General features: G+C 38.6%; 1 protein-coding gene across 1 annotated transcript; it reads left to right on the top strand.

The window, feature by feature from the left end:
• The first annotated feature begins 1,550 nt into the window (after positions 1-1,550).
• On the top strand, positions 1,551-18,612 carry Ifi44 (interferon induced protein 44). The gene is made up of 8 exons (XM_021158923.2): positions 1,551-1,637; positions 1,829-2,328; positions 3,820-3,856; positions 5,581-5,776; positions 5,924-6,070; positions 11,569-11,740; positions 12,727-12,827; positions 17,989-18,612. Exons 2-8 carry the CDS (start codon positions 1,887-1,889, stop codon positions 18,160-18,162), a joined length of 1,269 nt encoding a protein of 422 aa, XP_021014582.1. The 5' UTR covers positions 1,551-1,637; positions 1,829-1,886; the 3' UTR covers positions 18,163-18,612.
• The last annotated feature ends 796 nt before the right edge of the window (positions 18,613-19,408 follow it).

The raw sequence follows: 19,408 nt of genomic DNA, 5'->3' as shown, positions 1-19,408 counted from the left end.
GGTTACGCTCATTCCGTAGTCTCCAACCTCATACACTAACCACTCATGCTTTTACTTACAGCTTCCAATGGAAGACAGAATACATGGTCCTCTTCGAGAACGTTTCCAATAGTCTCTTGTCAATAATCAATAGTCTCTCCGTGCTCAAGTAAAAACAATCCCTTTCTCCACCTCCACTCCTACCCCAGCTAACCCTCATCTGTCCCACTAGTTATTTCTTTCGGTGTTCTTCGATGCTTGAATAGACCCTGAATCTATTCACTTTCCACTGCATTTGCCTCTAGCATCCTCCAATTGTTCCATTCATCTCCTTCGATGACCTGAGGAAGAAGTAAAACATTACAGTTCATTATCAGTGTGAGGTTAATTAAAACTCTCCAGGGAATCATAGGTAAGCAGGAGGCACTGGACTCCTGCCTTCCCTAGCCAGTTTCAGTTCATCTTAGGGGTGAAATATATAGTTGAGCCAACATATCAGGACAGGTTGGGGGATCTTGAGCCTGATGGTGGTTTGGGGTAAGGACTATGCTGGATGAGTGGGAGGACTTCTTCCTGAAGAATTCAGCCAATGAGACATTGGGGGGGGGGATGCAGTTGGATTCAGCCAATGAGGCATCCTGGAGGCAGGGAAATGCAGTTGTGAGAATAAGTAAAAAGCAGTGTTCTGCATCAAATTCCATTTTTGATTTTTTCCTGAGTTGACACCTGACTTTTCAAGGTCAGAAAATAAACTTATTTGTGTTTGCTACTCTGGGTCTCCAGCACTCTTATTTATTTATTTATTTATTTATTTATTTATTTATTTATTTATTTATTTAAAATATTTTTTGGTTTTTCGAGACAGGGTTTCTCTGTATAGCCCTGGCTGTCCTGGAACTCACTTTGTAGACCAGGCTGGCCTGGAACTCAGAAATCTACCTGCCTCTGCCTCCCAAGTGCTGCGATTAAAGACTTGTGCCACCACTGCCCAGCAGCACTTCCTGGCAGCACTCTTATTTTTAAGCGAAGATCACTGATGTTCCATCCTGCTGACAGGCAGGATACTCCCCATCCCTCTCTGTACTCTTCTTGTTGAGTATATTGCCTATAGTGTATGGTGTTGACCATGTTTGTTTCCCTTCAAATTTAGTGAAATAAAAGCAACATCCTTCTTGTAGCCAGATGTTATAGAAGGGCACTTGTGCTCGCCGTAGCAGCCTCTGGAGGGATGCACACTAGTTTGGAATAAAATGATAACAGAGACTAAGTGAAGTGGGTGACTTTAAGATGCATTTCAGAGATACAATAGATAGTTAATTTTGCTTTGCATGTCCATCTACAGCAACTTGTTGAATTTACCTAAAAAAAAAAAAAAAGAAAAGAAAAAAAGAAAAAGAAAAAACAAAAAGCAAACCCCTGTCCCATGAGAGCCCCTGCTTCCTAAAATTTCCTGACACACTCTTGGACTGACTTTGCTATTTAAAAGCCTACTGAAGTTGGCCTGCTGCCAGCGTGAGTAGGTATATAGAGTTTCAGTTTTCATTTCCCGAGCAGGATGAGGCAAACCGCGGAAGTTTCTCTTCGTTTTCTACAGGCTTGGTCACGGAGACAGAAGCTGCCCTCCTCGGTGCCGGCCTCGGTGCAGACTCTTCACACAGGTATGCACTATAGCTTTCTTTCCACTTACCTTATTTGCTTGGAAACAGGAGTATTTAAAAGATTGAAAGCAATTATTTAAACGAACATTTTTGTAATGATTTTCTTGTTACAGGTTTGTCTCTTGTTTATTAATTTCCTGTGTTCTATGAGAAAATCGGAGTAAATGAGAGCTTTGTGTGTGTTTTTCTAGACTTCCGTGTTTAAAGAGGACTGTGCTCTTTAAGAGGGCTTTTCCACTAGACTGAAGTATGGTCATGAGAACTCGTTTGACATGGCAGCAAGAAAAGTGCCTGCAGAATTATTTTGGAGGAAAACGGTTTTGTCTTCTTTACAAGGCGAGTGTGCAGAAGTTTTTTCATCAGAATTTGCTCGGCACATGTGAGAATCAAGGTCCTACCATGATAGTGGTTTACAGTGAAAACTGTGTTATTGGCATGTACCTGAAAGAGGGCTTCCAGGAAAAAGACGTTTCTATCACCATCTTTGCACTCCAAGACACTGGATTTTCACTATGTGCAAAAGGACCAGATTCACCATATTTATTGTTCCATAAAAGAAAAACTAATGATTTCTCTATACTATTAGATAAGAAAGCTGTGATTATAAGTTCAGCAATCCGTAAAATGCTCCAACTGACTGCTCACAATGATGTCATACCTATTCAGGAGTGTGAAGCTTTTCGATGTGAAGGTAAGTTTGCTCAGGTAAACCCACTGAAGCTCTCCACTACCTGCTTGGTGACATATGACAATGTTAGATGACATATTCCTGAGGGAAGGACATGCTTAAACTCAGGCTCTCAAGTCTGGAGAGATGACCCACAGAACTGACCTGGCCAGAAATTACTAAAATTCTATCATGAAATGGGACTACTTAGCTATGTCTAAATTCCCTAGGATGTCGTTGTCTTGGGTCATGACATCTGCAGCCTTTACTATGAGCCCTCCCCCTTTGCCTGTGGTCATTAGTTGTTTTTTGTGAGTTTGACTGTGTTAGATTCCTCATACTTCTGTGATCACATAGAGTTGGCTTTCCTTAGTCAGCCCAGGCAGTTATTACTTCATTTCAGCTTAGGAGTCAACTCATCACTAGTTTGTCCCTGTCTAAGGTTTTACAATTTATATTCATGGTTTGACTAATCACTCCTGTTTTGGTTATTGTTGCTTTCCGTTTCTTTGGAGACCCAGTTTCTCTGTGTAGCTCCGGCTGCCTGAAACTTGCTCTGTAGACCAGGCTATCCTCAAATTCACAGAGATCCTCTTGCCTTTGCCTCCGAAGTGCTGGCATTAAAGCTGTGGTCCAACACTGCCTGACTCTTTTATGTTCTTAAGAGATCCTACAGTTTTTGTTTCCATTTTCAAACATTCCTTATTTCCTACCATGATAAAGCCCCAATCATCACAAAGTTGCTGTAAGATTTTTACACAGTTGATTTAACATAACTATAGTTTTATCTTTCCTCTCAGACACAGGTGCTATTTCAGAGAGTGCTTTGTATAAACTCAGAAGTTTGCTTTTATTTTTGTATGTGGTATTTATTTCAAGTTTAATTATGTCTTGGTCATTGAATGAAATTTTTATAATGATATTTGCTTGGTTGTTCTACATGTGGCCCCATAGTGAGAATTATTTAGAGATTCGATAGCATTGCTAAACTAATGGTTTCTTGGAGTGACTAGACATTATTATTATTATTATTATTATTATTATTATTATTTTTAATCTACTTTTGACTTCTCTTTTGACCCAGGAATGCATCAATTAAATAGAAGTTCCTATTGACAGCTGGCTTGGACAAAAATTTATGCATATTTTAAAAATTATTTTTATGCATCTCTGCATACTGCATCTTTCAGACCTAATACTACATTTGGGGGAAATATCAGTTGATGTTAGTCTTACCTTGGTTTGTGTATACTTCCACGTTCTGGCTTTCTGCTTCAGAAGACACTCCCAGTCCCAATCCCAATTCCTGTTAGAGTGAAGCTGAAAGGCCAGGGAGCAGCTAGGAGAACTCATCTGCAGGCTCCTCCTGAACGCTGCTGTCTCCAAGTGAGGCAACGTGGATGAGGCCCATTTGTGAATGATTAGTAATAGCTCTGTCCCTAGGGAGTTTGCTCACATTCATTTGACCTGCCAATTTAAGAATTTATAATCTATATTATCTGTTATTTTCCTTAGAGTTGTTGGATGAAAGAAAGACAAGAGGCATTGCTGTGTAAGTCAATGTTTTTTTTTAAATTATTATTAATTATTCACTTGACATCCCAATTGCTGTCCCCCCTCCCACAGTTCTTTCTCTCACCCTCCCTCCCCTTCTCCTCTGAGAGGGTGGAGGCCCCTCTTGGTATCCCTCTACCCTAGCACATCAAGTCTTTGTAAAGCTAGGAGCATCCCCTCCCACTTAGACCAGACTGGCAGCCCAGATAGAAGAAAGTGTTATATAGATAAGCAATAGCCTTAGGCATAGTCCCTGCTTCAGTTGCTTGGTGCCCACATGATAACAGAGTTGCACATCTGCTACGTATAAGTGGGGAGGCCTGGGTCCAGCCCATGCATGCTCCCTGGTTGGTGGTTCAGTCTCTGAGAACCTAAAAGGTCCAGACTTGTTGACTCTGTTGTCTTCCTGTGGAGTTCCCATCCTCTCTGGAGTCCTCAATTCTTGCTCCAACTCTTCCATACAAGTCCATAAGCTCCATCCACTATTTGGCTGTGAGGACTCTAAGTCTGCTTCAGTTAGCTGCTGGATTAAGTCTCTCAGAGGACAACCATAACAAGCATAACAGAGTATCATTAATGGTGTCAGGGACCGGTGCTTGCCCATTGCATGGGTCTCTGGTTGGGCCAATTATTGCTTGGTCATTCCCTCAGTCTCTGCTCCACCCCCAGTTCCTGCATTTCTAATAGATAGGATAAATTTTGGGTTGAAGGTTTTGTGGGTGGGTTGGTGCCCCTTTCAGTTTTTAACATTTTATTGCTCTACTACCTTTTATTATGACAGTGTATGTCACCAAACTTTTTGGTACAAATTATTAAAATTAATATATATGAATATCAATGAATAGCCAAAACCTATGTCAATAATTGCTAAACATATTTATCCTGGCAATGTTAATAGAGCAGTCAGTGGGAGGGGACTATTTTTAATATGTTTTACTTGAGGAAAAATAATGTTGCCTATGTGTTTGTGTCTTTTAGAATTCTTATAGTAGGGTTTTTACTTTGGAATGTGCTGAGAATTATTAGCAGGCTGAAAACATCTATTAATGAGAACATGTTAGAAATGTTCTAAGTCTATAAACTTCAAATATATGTTATATAATGACTTTTAACATTTACCATTATTAATCTTCACCTTTGGCATGACTAATATCTATTACTGAATTTACAAGATGTAGTAATATCAGTGAACAGTTTTAGGACTGATCAGCACTGTTTATATTTCTTTTACAATATGACTTAAAGGGGTGTGCATTAGCTATGTCTCAGTTGTTATAACAAAATACCGCAACCAAAAGCAACTTAAGGAAGAGAGGGACTATTTTGGCCTAGGGAGAGAGAGACTATCACGGTAGGGAAGGTATGGCTACAGTCACGGAAAGCATTGCAGCAGGCCCCAGGAAAACGGTTACAGAGCGAAAAGACAGAAAGTGCCTGAGGTTACAAGCACGCAAAGTGGGCCTTCACTGATGTTCCTCTTCCGGCAAGGTTTCACTTCCTAAGGGTTCTGAAAAATCTTTCCAAATACCAATGTCCAGTTCCCTAAGCCTATGAGGGACACTCTCATTCAAACCACCATATTCAATGGGCTTGTGTGCATGTGGAAGAAGGCAAGCTGCTAACTAGAAATGCTGTAGGGTAGAGAAGTGACTTATTAGAAGCTGCATGGTGAGCTCCTCTGAGCCGACCAGTCAGTTCTTAACGTTTGCTACGTCTTGACAGGTTACATAGTAATTTACTGCAGGCCCTGAGAGACTACAAGCCATATGGAGACCTGGTTCAGCACACACGAGTTCTGCTGCTGGGTCCTATTGGAGCTGGGAAGTCTAGCTTTGTCAACTCAGTCAAGTCTGTGTTCAAGGGCAGCATCACACACCAGATCTTGGTGGGCTGTGATGAAGATGGAATATCTGACAAGGTACTAGTATTTTAGCCTACCCAGGCTTCTCAGGTTCAACTTAACTGTATTGGGAACTATTTGGCCAGTCAATCTTATGTAGACTTTATTTAAATTTATAGCAAAAACAGAAATGCTGTTTTCAGGTTGTTGTCTTTCACTTTTCAGTACAGGACATATTCCATCAGGGCCAAGGATGACAGTGACCCCCTGCCATTTATTCTGTGTGACTCACTGGGACTGGGTGAGAATGCCGGCTTGCACATAGATGATGTATGGCACATCTTAAAGGGCCACACTCCTGACAGGTACCAGGTAAGATTTGACTGATATTTTTTTAAATGAATTTATTTTTTTAGGATGTTTGCTTTGCCTGCAACCCACCTCATACTCTGGCCTAACGTTGCCGCTTGAGCATGCTAAACTGCACTTGCTCAATCTCCTTTGTTCCTTTCAATAGAGAATTCACCAGGAATTTTAAATATCCAGAGGATTCTTCTGTTACACCTATTATAAGGGCCATCAAGTGTTTGCACTCTTTTTTCGTGAAACAGATATCCATCTGTATGAATTATATATCTAACTTCATCTTTACCAGCAGGAAATCTGAAGACAGAAACTTGGGAAAGTGAGAGCTTTTGTGGGGTTATTAATTTCAGAAATTCCCCCTCTTTTGAACACCGTAGCCTGGAATACTGTCTTAGTCAAGGTTAATATCACTGTAACAAAATATAACAAGACCAAAAAGCAAGTTGGGAAGAAAAGGGTTTATTCAGCTTATGCTTCCGCACCGCAGTTCATCATCAAAAGAATTCAGGACAAAATTCGGGCAGGACAGGAACCTGGAGGCAGGGGCTGACACAGGGGCCATGGAGGGGTGCTGCTTACTGGCCTGCTCCTCATGACTTGCTCAGCCTGCTCTCTTATAGAACTCAGGGCCAACAGCCCAGGAATGGCACCATCCATGATGGGCTGGGCTCTCCCCTATCCATCACTAAGAAATGCCACACAGGCTTACCTACAGCCAGATCTTATGAGGGCATTTTCTCACCTGAGGTTCCCTCCTCTCTGATGACTCTAGCCTGTGTTGTTAAGGTAAACCTTGCCAGCATGGGTGTTAGGGACTGAATGGCTCCCCCCCTCCCCCCAGGATGTCATATGTTGAAGCCTCTGACATCAGTTTGATGGCATCAGTAGGTAGAGGCTTTGGGAAATAGTCACGTCTTGTGGATGGAGCCCTTAAGGATAGAATTAATGCTCTTCTCAGCTGATCCCCTTTTTTTGCCATGTGAGGGGACAGGCTAAAGATGAACCTTTGAATAACCATCAGTAGACAAACTTTACTGGCACCTTGATTTTAGAATCTATGTGACAGATTGATTTTTATTTTTTTGTTTGTTTGTTTGTTTGTTAGTAAATTTCTAGCGACCTCACCTAAGTAGGTGTGTGTCCTCCATCGCTATACTTCTCAGTCTACACTGACCGCAGGAGGGGAGGATGCGGGGGGGGAAAGTCAAAGAGTTGTTTCTGTTTCTAGTTTGCTTTAAACTTCTAGTCATCTCCACAAACATTTAGATAACCAAGTAATCCTTAATCTTGAACCAAGTGAATAGCCCATTGTAGCTGCATCTTTCAGCGATGTCTTTGTCATCCTCTGTTCAGGATGATTAAAATGTATGGGAGTCACGTTTTGCATTCTGTAAGGCTTTTTTTTTCTACTGATATGTTTATTTATTCCTTTGTGATGTCACCTTAATTACATATTGCATAATCATTTTTATTACTGCAGAAATAAATAATTTCTTGATATACTCTATCATATTCAACTCTCTTGCTTTTCTTGACAGATTTTAAAAAAGATTTATTTATTTATTTTATGCACGTGAGTACGTTGTCTCTGTCTTCAGACATACCAGAAGAGGACATCGGATCCCACTACAGAGTGTTGTGAGCCACCAGGTGGTTGCTGGGATTTGAACTCAGGATCTCCAGAAGAGAAGTCAGTGCTCTTAACAGCTGAGCCATCTCTCCAGGCCACTCTTGACAGTTTTTATATATACTTTTGAAAGAAAGCTTTCTTGTGATTGATTTATTGTTGTTTTGAGGGACATTTTATTCATACTTTATGGCTTAATTTAATTTGTATGTTCACATATCCTGTGGATTATCCAGAAAGACTGTCTTAACTTTTTGATCTTGGAAGTTTCTTTTATTCCTTAATATGGAGATGACATGTAGACAGCTTAAAGACTGTTTTTTATTATAGAACACTTAAAATTTATATAAAAGTAGACAAAATAGATTAATGAATTCCTATGTACCCAGCTTTAGAATGAGCTTCAGAATTCCTGAGTCATGCATAATCTTATTTAATCTGTATTTCTTCTCTTCTCTTCTCCTGTATCATTTAGAAGCAAATCAGGGAAACCATACCTGTGGTATGTGTCACCTGACTGTACCCGCTGTGGAGTGCCAGCTGAGGTTCTGGGCTCTCTGCTTCCTCCCTCTCAGGTGTCCAGGTGCTGCTGCACAGCAGCCTGGAACAGCTCTTTTAGACAGAGGCCCACGCTGATGGTCTGCTGTGAAACTCTTACCTGGACACTTACCTTTATTGGGGTGGGCTGGTGTGCATACACTTTATTTGGGGTGGAAAAGGGTTATATACAAACTTTGGAGAGTGGCAAGTAGTTTTCAGGGCAAATGAAAATCACGGCTAGAGTTTAAAGTACTGCTGCAAATGCCTCATTTGTATGGAGAGACATTCCAGGAATTCTAGGTACTTGCTGGGTGGGTTCTTTTTTCTTTATTTTTTTTTAAACATTTTATTAGATATTTTCTTTATTTACATTTCAAATGTTATCCCCTTTCCTGGTTTCCCCTCCGAAAAACCCCTCTCCCTTTCCCCCTGCTCACCAATCTACCCACTCTTGATTCCTGGCCCTGGCATTCTCCTACACTGATGCATAGAGCCTTCACAGGACCAAGGGCCTCTCCTTTCATTGATGATAGACTAGACCATCCTCTACTACATTTGCAGCTGGAGCCATGAGTCTCAACATGTGTACTCTTTGGTTGGTGGTTTTGTCACTGGGAGCTCTAGGGGTACTGGTTAGTTCATATTGTTGTTCCTCCTATGGGGCTGCAAACCCCTTCAGCTCCTTGGGTACTTTCTCTAGCTCCTTCATTGGGAACCCTGTGCTCAGTCTAATGGATGGCTGTGAGCATCCACTTCTGTATTTGTCAGGCACTGATAGAGCCTCTCAGGAGACAGCCATTTCTGTCTCCTTTCAGCAATTGGGGGAAGTTGAACTTTGAAGGTCTGCCAAGGACTGATCGACCTTCCTGAGGTAGAGAGTGTGGGAAGTCACAATCTCCAGTCAAGGTCAGAAAAGGGGAAGACTTTCTGGTAAAGGGAGTTCTCTAATTTTTTACTGAGCTCGGAGGAGCTATGTAGTCTGGTAGACTGTGACCTTAATTAGCAAGTTGTCCTCACACATAAAAGTTTGGATATAGTTGGGTATCATTTTTATAATACAAAGAAACACACACACACACACACACACACACGTCTATCTATCTATCATCTATTATCTATCTATCTATCTATCTATCTATCTATCTATCTATCTATCTATCTATCTATCATCTACATATATTTTTGACCATTGCTATAATAACCATAACATGGTTACTTTTATTAAATATTATTATACTCTGCTTTTTCTTTGCAATTTAACTATATAAAAGATAAATCTCTTCCTCCACTGTGTGTGTGTGTGTTTGTGTGTGTGTGTACTTGTGTACGCTCATGTGTGAGTGGAGAGGTCAGAAGACATGTTGGGGAGGGTTGGTTCTCTCCTCCCACCATGTTGTTTCTGGGGATTGAACTCAGGTCATCTGGATTTGCTGTTGGTGAACACTTCCACCTGCAAGCCATCTCACTGGCACTACAACTTGTCTTTTTAAGACATTGGAATGGTTGTTTCCTAGATCTCTTTATAGCATGGACTCTGTTTGCATCCTTAAGTGTTATTTTATGTGTACCGCTTTCCACAGTACAAAAACCAGTTAACTGAGTTCAGAGAAATATTGTGAAGTGGATTCTACTTCATAGGTGGTGTGCCATCTGCAGGTGTATAGTGCCAGGTTTTCTTGATTTCATTAGTGTTCAGTGTGAGAATCATTTATTTATTAGAGTGAATGTAGTAATGTTCTCTTCCCATCATTCTTCATCATGCCCCTATGGAGAGAAATTCTCCCATGCCCACTCTCTGATTTCATAGTGGTACACATAAATACAAGGGAAAAACAGGATATAAAAACAAGCTGGAATTTTTTTTGTCTGCTTTATGAACTTTTGAAAATAGTAAGTTGTCCTCTGAATACTTGCCATCAATTATGTTGTTAATTTATTATCATTGTGAATTTCACACAAATTAACTATATTGGATGTATTTTGATACATTATAGTTTTTCCATTTTCCAATGCTGCCATCAATAGGGACTTTACAAGTTAAATCCCAGGTCCTTTGGCAGAGACACAGTCTTTCTATATTTCTTGCTCTGTGGTATACTGAGTACCCCAACCACATCTTATATGTTTCCTATCCTGTAGGGTGAATCAGTTGTTTCTTCAAAAAGCCTTGGCTTGTAGCATTAGAAAAGTTGTTGCTATTTTGTTGGTCAATCTTTTTCTTACACTTTTCAGGGAAACATAATTTTTTTCTAATAAGATATCTTATAAATTCATAAATATGTATTAAAATCCTGGACTTGAGAATTTTAATTTAATTTTTTCTAATTATATTTTACTGACTTCCTTCTAATTTGAGAACTCTTATTCTCAAACAGTAGAGTTGATAGAATATTGTATCAACTAATTTCTTCATCTTACACAGTAACCTCAGAACAGACTCCATTATTAGTGTACGCCACCTAATTTTAACATAATCATATTTAACATTACTTAGTAAAGTAACAATCACATCTGGATATGATGTAACAATACTAGAAGACTTTTATACCATGTTGGGCATGCATCATATAAGGATGTCATACTAATTACATTGTGTTTTGCAGTCACACAGAAACAATTTGACTTTGTACTTATTACGTCTATGTACCATATTTAATTTGATTTATGGATTTATCAATTAATGAATTGATATTCTTTCTGTTTATCCAAACAAATCCCTTTGTTGTTCCTTTAAGAAATCATAACAAATTTATGACTTTCTTCTGCTTTGCAGCATCAAAGAAAATACATGGATCATTGTATTTCCTTCTGTTTTAGGGAAATGGTAGTTAATATGGCTTATTGATATACTGCGCTTTTGTTGTGCAAATAGGTTTACAGTCAAGATGCTGTGTGGATACTGTGTTGTCTTTATACCATGCTCTCTGTGAGACACACCCAGGCAGAACAATTGTTAGCTCAAGATTCATGACACTTTTGCATCATGAAAGTTCTTCCTCTTAATACACTGTGTGATGACTCCAACTTCCTCTCCAAATGCTCTGACTCCTGTTTTCATACACGTGGTTTCTTTTATTTAAAGCACTAAGCTGCCACAGTCTTATTCACTTTCTTGAGAATCTTATTGCATTATAGCCCCTACATCATGTATCCCTTGATCAGAGATCCTTTATCAGGCTGTGTAAAAGAGCCACTGCCCACTTGTGTAATTACTTTCTTCTCCATCTTATGATTAGCCTTTTAGTATCAGGGATCTGTGCATTTTCAAATGTACAGGACTGGAGTATCATTTATAAGCAAACACACTGTAACTGCCACCTTCTTATATATTTTACAGTTCGATTCCATGAAACCAATCACATCAAACCATCCGAACTATACCCATGACCCACTGCTGAAGGACAGAATTCACTGTGTGGTTTTTGTGTTTGATATCAATTCTTTTGAAATGCACTCTTCTGAGCTGGTGGCAAAGATCAAGAAAATTCGAAGAGACTTGATAAAACATGGTGAGTGTTATTTCATTTTGCTACTGAAGGTAACTGACTGGACTTATCAGCAAAATTTTGGGGGGTAAGATGAAGGACTACCGTGCTTGCAAGTGGGAGTCTTTTCGGATCATTACCAGGTTACATCTCGTTGAGCTCTCAACAGCTGCATGATCATGCACATGTGACTTAAACTCAATTTCCCTCCATACCTTAACATGATGTAATGATAGGACCTCCCTCTGAATATTTTGACTGTAAATATTACACAAGGTGAAGAAAAGCCACCCCCGTTCACACACTGCTTTATATTTTGTCATGTAGTTTTTGGCTAGGGGCTATATCTTTTCTTTTGGACCTTAAAGGATTAGAAAATAGATAGCCATAGTTTAGAAAAAAGGCCAGCATCTAAGATGTCGGGTAGAGAAAGGCATCAGGAAGGCAGAAGAGAACACAAGCTGGTAGTTCCGGTGCCAATTCTGGCTTCTCTTGGTTTTATGCATCAGAGTTGGAAAGAGTTCATCACAAATCCGACTCAGGAGCTAGGCATGATGGTCTCCTGCTCACTGAAATTAAAAGGTTTAAAAACTTAGATAAGGACTTTTTTGGCAGCACCATGAAATAGTAGTAAAACATTATTCATGATGAATGATGTTTTTTCTCTTGCTGTTGGAGAAGTCCCATATTCTGTAAGGTTTTTTTTTCCAGTCCCTACTAAATCAGCACATTTAGGATTGAATAGCAGTTGGCAATAATATGGGCTAAATTTTAGTTTTTGCAAAATGTGGTCTCTAGTGAAGCTTCATTTCTTAGATTGGGATGAAGAGTACATTGCATGCAAAAGAAGCTCCAGTGTATGGCGCGTGTATGTGTGAGGTGGAGGGGGCATTGGAGGTAGAAAAATCCCTAAATCTAAAGTTGGCCCATTACCGGCTGGCAGCAAAACTGATAACTTACTAAGTTAAACATGCTGTAAGGATAAAATCCTATACATCTCTTCAACACAGGCATTCTGCATTTGGCTTTACTTACACACGTGGATAGCCTGGATCTGATTACAAAAGAAGACCTGACAGACATATACAACTATAGTCCTGTGAAGTCCAAGGTAATACATAAACAGTTCTTTGAGGAATGTTGATATCCATATACTCAACCTCATATAAAGAACAAGAAATGTACTAAACTGGAGAAGAATTAAAATAATTGCTGGAATAGTTAGGACACACTTCCCAGGTTTAAAATAGTAAATAACCATAAACTTATCTTTGTGTTGAACTTAATGTTTAATTACATTTGCTGCAATTTAATTTAATTCAACACATTTTTTATCAATTTATTTATGATCAAACCAATATTACAGCCTCTATTCTCATATACAGATAATGAATACAATTATTGCACTAAAGATCTTATCATTTTACAGACAGAGGTGAGGGTAAAGAAAAACACACGAAGGACTATGACATGATCATACATAATAAATATCACGTAAGAAATGGTGACGACAATGTGTCCTGATGGTTCAGAGGAGAAAAAAATGGCACAGGGGATGATTTTTATAGCAAGGTGACACTGAGAGATAGTGTCTGAGCACTTTAATAAGAGAAAAGACAAAAGGAGAAAGTGATTCAGGCAAGGGAAGTTTAAATTAATGTACTGAAGGATGAAAAGGTAGCATGTCTGAGATGCATGGGGTCCTCAATGTAGTGGAAATCTAGATATTTGAAGACAGAAAGGCAGAAGCTGGCAGTGATGACAATTCATTTTATGATTTTACATTTTAGAGAATCATAGACATTAGAAACTCGCCATATAGTCAACCTTAAGATTTCTTTAAATTCTTTAGAATAGACTGGAAGCAAAATATGGCAGAGGTTGGAAAACGATTTGTAGGCATGTCAAGACAGGCCGTACTAATGAACCACTACATATGTGGTGGATCTTTCTTCCTGAATCATACTATCAATCCTAGGAGATAGGTGCAAATAACATTGTGTGGCAGGTGACAAGGCAATACAAACTAGAAGCAAGGCTTTGTCAATGTTTATTAATAGTGCTATGACTTGACAATGCTGTATTGGGAACCTAGGTGATCTGTGTTCAGGAAGAGCTAATATAAGTTAGAATTAATCATTAAACTGGTCTAATAAAATTGGTCTATCCTGGACATGCCTTGGAAAGAAAATTGAAATTTCTAGACACTAGCCCATGCATGTTCCAATGGCTCCAGCTTCATAGGAATCCTGTAGATCAGTAGTCACCATTCCCTTTATTTGCTGACTTCCACATGTTTGTGCTTCAGTACTCTACATGAGCGCAGACACTATTTAGGATCATCTGGCCTCACATTCCCTGCTCATGCCAAGGTTTCTAGTCACTCATGACTGGTCCTCATGCAATTGACCTTACTCTGTCCTTCTCCTTTCTCTCTTGCCAATGCTTTCTTACTCACGCTCCTCAGAACCCCACTCCTTTCGTTTATGTTTTATCTTTTCCTCTCCTTCTTTCTCTCCCTCTGATTCCTTACCTTCCTCTTTGTCTCCAGTTTTGCTTCCCTTACCTTCCTGTTACATTTCTTTTCAAAGAGTTCTTATTTTTCCATATAGTGTATTTTGATCATATTTTCCCTTCCTCCAGTTCATCGTATTTGTTCCACACCTCCATACCCACTCACCTTTATGCTCTTTCTCATTCAAAAAAAAAAGGAATCATTAAAAACTTCACAAAACAAAAATAAAAAAATAAAAGAAGCAGGTAAAAGATCAATAAGACAAAAAAAAAAGCCAACACAAAATAAAACAAAACCTAAACAAATAGATGAACAAAATAAAAAGCAATGAAGTTCATTTGGGTTGGCTAGCTGTTCCTGGGCATGGGCCCACCATAGAATGAGGTTGGTTGATAAACCCAGTGACACTTCACTTGAGAAAACTGAGTTTTGTTGTTGCCAGTAGGCATCAGTTCCAGAGAGCTCCTTAGTTAGGCGTGGGATCCTATGTTCCCTTCCCTCTCTCAGTGCTACTATTCATTCTGGATTGAGTCTATGTAGACCTTAGGCACTCTGCCACATTCTCTGTGAGTTAATATGTGTGTCAATGTTATGCTGAGTATAAAAGACACTTGATTATTGCAGTCATCTATCACTTCTATCTCTTACAATCTTTCTGTCTCCTCTTCTGCATAGGTTGATCTCTGAGCCTTGAGGGGAGGAGTCTGATGAAAACATTCCATTTTAGGGCTGAGTGCTTGAGTCTCCTCATTCTCTGTATGCTGTATAGTTTTGTTTCTCTGTGTTAATTCTCATTTACCCTAACAAGAAGCTTCTCTGCTGTGGACTGTTCTACAGTAGCTGTAGACCTGTTCTACAGGTCTAAATAGAATATCATCATGAGTCATTTTTATTGCTTTGTTCCTTTAGCAGAATAATAGGATGAAAGTTTTCTCCTAGACCTATCTAATTTCAAGTTCTTGGCCACTTTAGTTGGGCCAAGGATGGTTTCCTTCTCATGGAGTGTGCCATAAATCCAATTCAAAAGTGGTTGGTTACTCCCATAACATTTGTGCCACTATTAAGTCTGTATATCTTGCAGGAAGGTCACTGCTGTAGGTCACAAGAATTGTAGCTGGAAGATTCGATAACTGTTTTTCTCCTCCAGTTGTATACAGAGTACCTTCCAAGACCATGAATGCTAGTCTATAGGAGTGAAGCTTTTAGTTAGGCCCCAGATCAACTTCTCTGTGTTCTATGATATAAGTATGTGTCTTAATCAATAAGGAATTACCACCACATTGTGGAGTGAAACTAATAGTGTCATAGTGGCCTGTGATTTTGTGGGGCAGTCCATGGGACTCTACTGGCCAATGACTCAAAAAGATGTAACTGATTTCTGGCATGGGACATTTAACTTGGCATAAGATGTCTTATTGGGGCATTGTCTTCACTATTATTTAATGACATCATTTAGATTCCTATAATATATATATATATATATATATATATATATATATATATATATATATACACACTAATTTTATACCTTAGTAGATTGAAAATTTCTAAATCTTTCTATATTGTTTTTTAGTTTGCCTTTAAATTGTCCTTCCTCATAGTCCCCCCTTTACCCTTTCCTCCCATCCCCCTCTCTATTTAACCTTCCTATTCTAGTTTCCTCTTTATCCCTCCATGACACTATACTAGATTTCTCAGTCCTTGAGAGATTTCCTCCTCTACCTTTCATTCCTTTACTAGGCACCTAATCTATGTGGTTATTCAGATTGTAACACACACATCAAAACCTTAAAGGTAACATGCACATACAAGAGAAAACATACAATATTTGTCTTTTAGGATCTGGATTACTGCACTCATGATATTTTTCTGGCTCTACCTATTTAGCTGTGGATTTCATAATTTCATTTTCTTAACAGCCAGATAATATTCCATTGCATAAACATACCACATTTTCATTTCCCACTCATCATTTGATGGACATGTAGGTTGTTTCTAATTTCTGGTTATTATGAGTAGAGTAGCAATGAACATGGATAAGAAAATATCTCTAGTGAAACGTGGAGTCCTTTGGATATCTGCCTGAGAGTGGTCTAGATGGAGTTTGAGGTGGATCCATTTCCAGCTTCCTGAGGAGACAACACACTAAGCTTTGTAGCGGTTTTACCGGTTTGTTGGCTTACCATGAATGAATAAGTGACCCCTTTCCCCACACCCTTGCCACCATGAGCTGCCATTTGTTTTATAGCTCTTGGTCATTATGACTGGGGTAAGATGAAGTTTCAGAGTGATCTTAATGTGCATTTCCCAAATGGCTAAAGATATTGGAACATTTCTTGAAGCTCTTCCTAGTTACTAGTGTTTCATCTATTGCGAACTCTTGGTTTAGTTCTGTACCCCAGTTTTAATTGTTTTTTTTTTTTTTTTTTTTGATGCCCAGATTTTTTGTCTCTGTTTTTCATGGTTTTGTAAAATATATTTTAGATTTTAACCCTCGATCAGATGTATAATTGCAAAAGATTTTTTTTCCTATATTGCAGGCTGCTAGTTTACCCAAATGATGGTGTCCTTTGTCATAAAAAAAGCTTTTAAATTTCACGAGATCCCATTTATTAGTTTTTGCTCTTAGAGTCTGTGCTAATGTATTCTTCTCAGAAAGTTTTTTTCCTGTGCCATGATTTTAAGCTAGGCCTTATCTCCTCTTCTATCAGATTCAGTGTATCTCGTCTTAAATTGATGAACAAAACTCAGTTTGGAGTTGTTTGTACAGATTGGTGAATATGGAATACTTTTTATTCTTCTACATGCAGTCACCTAGTTTGACCAGTCCTACTTGTTGAAGATGCTGTCTTTTTTTCCAGTGTGCATTTCTGACTTCTTTATCAACAATCAGTTTTATCAACAATCCATAGGTGTGTGGATTTATGTCTAGGTCTTCAGTGTATGTCTGTTATTTTTGCCAATACCATGCTTATTTTATTACTGTAGCCTGGTAATATGACTTCAGATCTGGAATGCTGTTATCCCCATCTCTTATTTTTCAGGATTGTTTTTGTGATATTTATTTATTTATTTATTTATTTATTTATTTATTTATTGGTATGTGTACTTCCATATGAAGTAGATAGGCTTTCCAATTTCTGTGAAGAATTATGTTGAAATTTTGCTGGGGATTGGATTAAATTTGTAGTTTGGTTTTGGTGTGGTAGCCATTTTCACACTGTCAATAAGAGCATGTCCTTTTTTTTGTAATTCATGTTGAGTATACTAATGCATTTTAAATAAGATACCAGTGATGTTGGAACTTGACATAAAATTCAAGAAACTACTGCAGAGGATCCGACCTTTGATTTTTAAAACTATGGAAAAATTATCACCAAGCTCCTAGTTCTTATTACTTCTCTTATACTTTATGTTGGCATTAGAGATTTTTACTATGTTAGACACCTGAGAGGTTGTGTGTACATGTCTGTGTTGGGGTGCATGTGTGTTCATGCTTATATGTATATAATTACATATGTGTATGGAAGCCCTAATTCAATGTTGGGTGTCTTCCCAATTGATCTCTACCTCACTTTCTGAGACAAAGATTCTTGCTGAACTTGGAGCATGCTTGCCTGGATGGAATGGTAGGTTAGTAAGCCCAGGGCCCTTCTGTCTCTTCCTTAACACTAATATTTGTTTAACATGTGTCTTCATGGATCAAACTCCGGTCCTCCGTTTTACACAGCTCTGGGTTTCCACTTCTCTATTTCAGCTGGAGGCATTCCATGGAGTCTTTGGTTTTGCCTTATCTGACATCTTGGTGGTGAGTAATTATGTCTCAGAGTGGCAGCTGGACCCCGTGAAGGACATGCTTATCCTCTCGGCACTGAAGGAGATCCTGTATACTGCAAATGAATTCTTAGAGGATTTGCCTTTGAACAAATAAGTAGACTGATTATCTCGGAGCTTGACAGTATCATCAACTTGGCCAATTCTTGTCTGGGTCTGTTGATTACCTGCTTGGTCTGTTTCTTTAGGCTGTTGGCATGTGAGTAGCCCTGACCTTTAACCCACTGGTTGAATGTATTTTCCTCTGCTTATTTCCTTCCTGATATCTTCCTCAAATCTGTCTTGGAAGATCCGTATAACTTCACTCTTGTTTTAAAAAAGAAAATTATGAAATGATTTATATCCTTTGTCCATTTCTTTTAAACTGGAATGCTTTGCTTGAGACCTAGAACTGGGTTGGATCAATACTGTCTCTCATTAGATATGATCTTATAGGATCCATCCCCTCCCTAGGACCAAATATATCTGATGTAATACATACATACATACATACATACATACATACATACATACATACATACAATATATTATGTATGTAATATATTATGCATATAATATACAGTTCAAATTCATATATATAAATTTATATGATTGTCTAAATATCTAGGAACCAAAAATGAGGAAAAATATTGTTTTTTCAGGTCAGCCTAACTTCTTAATAGATTATCTTTAGTTGCATACACTTGGGAAAAACCTAACTTTTTACTTTGTAGCTGGAAGGAGTTCCATCATGTGTAGACAGTGCATTTTCTGGATTAATTCCTCCATCATCATATACCTAGTTAGCATCCATCCTTAGCTATTGTAAATACACACACACACACACACACACACACACACACACACACACAAATGTAAAAGTATTTTGTGATACTTTTAGCTTCACTTTTGTCTCCCCCACCCCTGACCTCATTTATTTCTGCTTCATTTAGTGTAGTTCCTCCTAGGTAGATATTTATCACCTCTGATTATAGACTCACTATGTCTTTAAGTATGTTCTATTATCAACCTGTGCATATGCTGCACTGTTACCATTAGAGAGTAAATATTTTGATTTACTTTATTCAAATCTTATTCCATCCTGTTAGAGTGCTATATTATGTTCATTTACTGCTAATTCTGAAAGGACTGGGAATGAACTTCTCTTCTGGCTAACTTGCAGTCTGACTCCATATCCTGAGTTTTGCTAGTTCTCTTTCTTATGGTGTGCAGGGTTCTAGCCAGGATGAGCTTAGTTCTGCTTGCTTCTCACTAAAAACCCACTGAGAACATTTTATCTTTTCTTAGATATCAGAAGAGAAATGTTACAATGTTGCAAAAAAAAGAAAGAAAGAAAAAGGAGA

This window comes from Mus caroli, chromosome 3, assembly GCF_900094665.2.
Source record: "Mus caroli chromosome 3, CAROLI_EIJ_v1.1, whole genome shotgun sequence".
NCBI lineage: Eukaryota > Metazoa > Chordata > Mammalia > Rodentia > Muridae > Mus > Mus caroli.
Note: the sequence above shows the minus strand (reverse complement) of the source record. Positions and strands in the feature narration are given on the sequence as shown.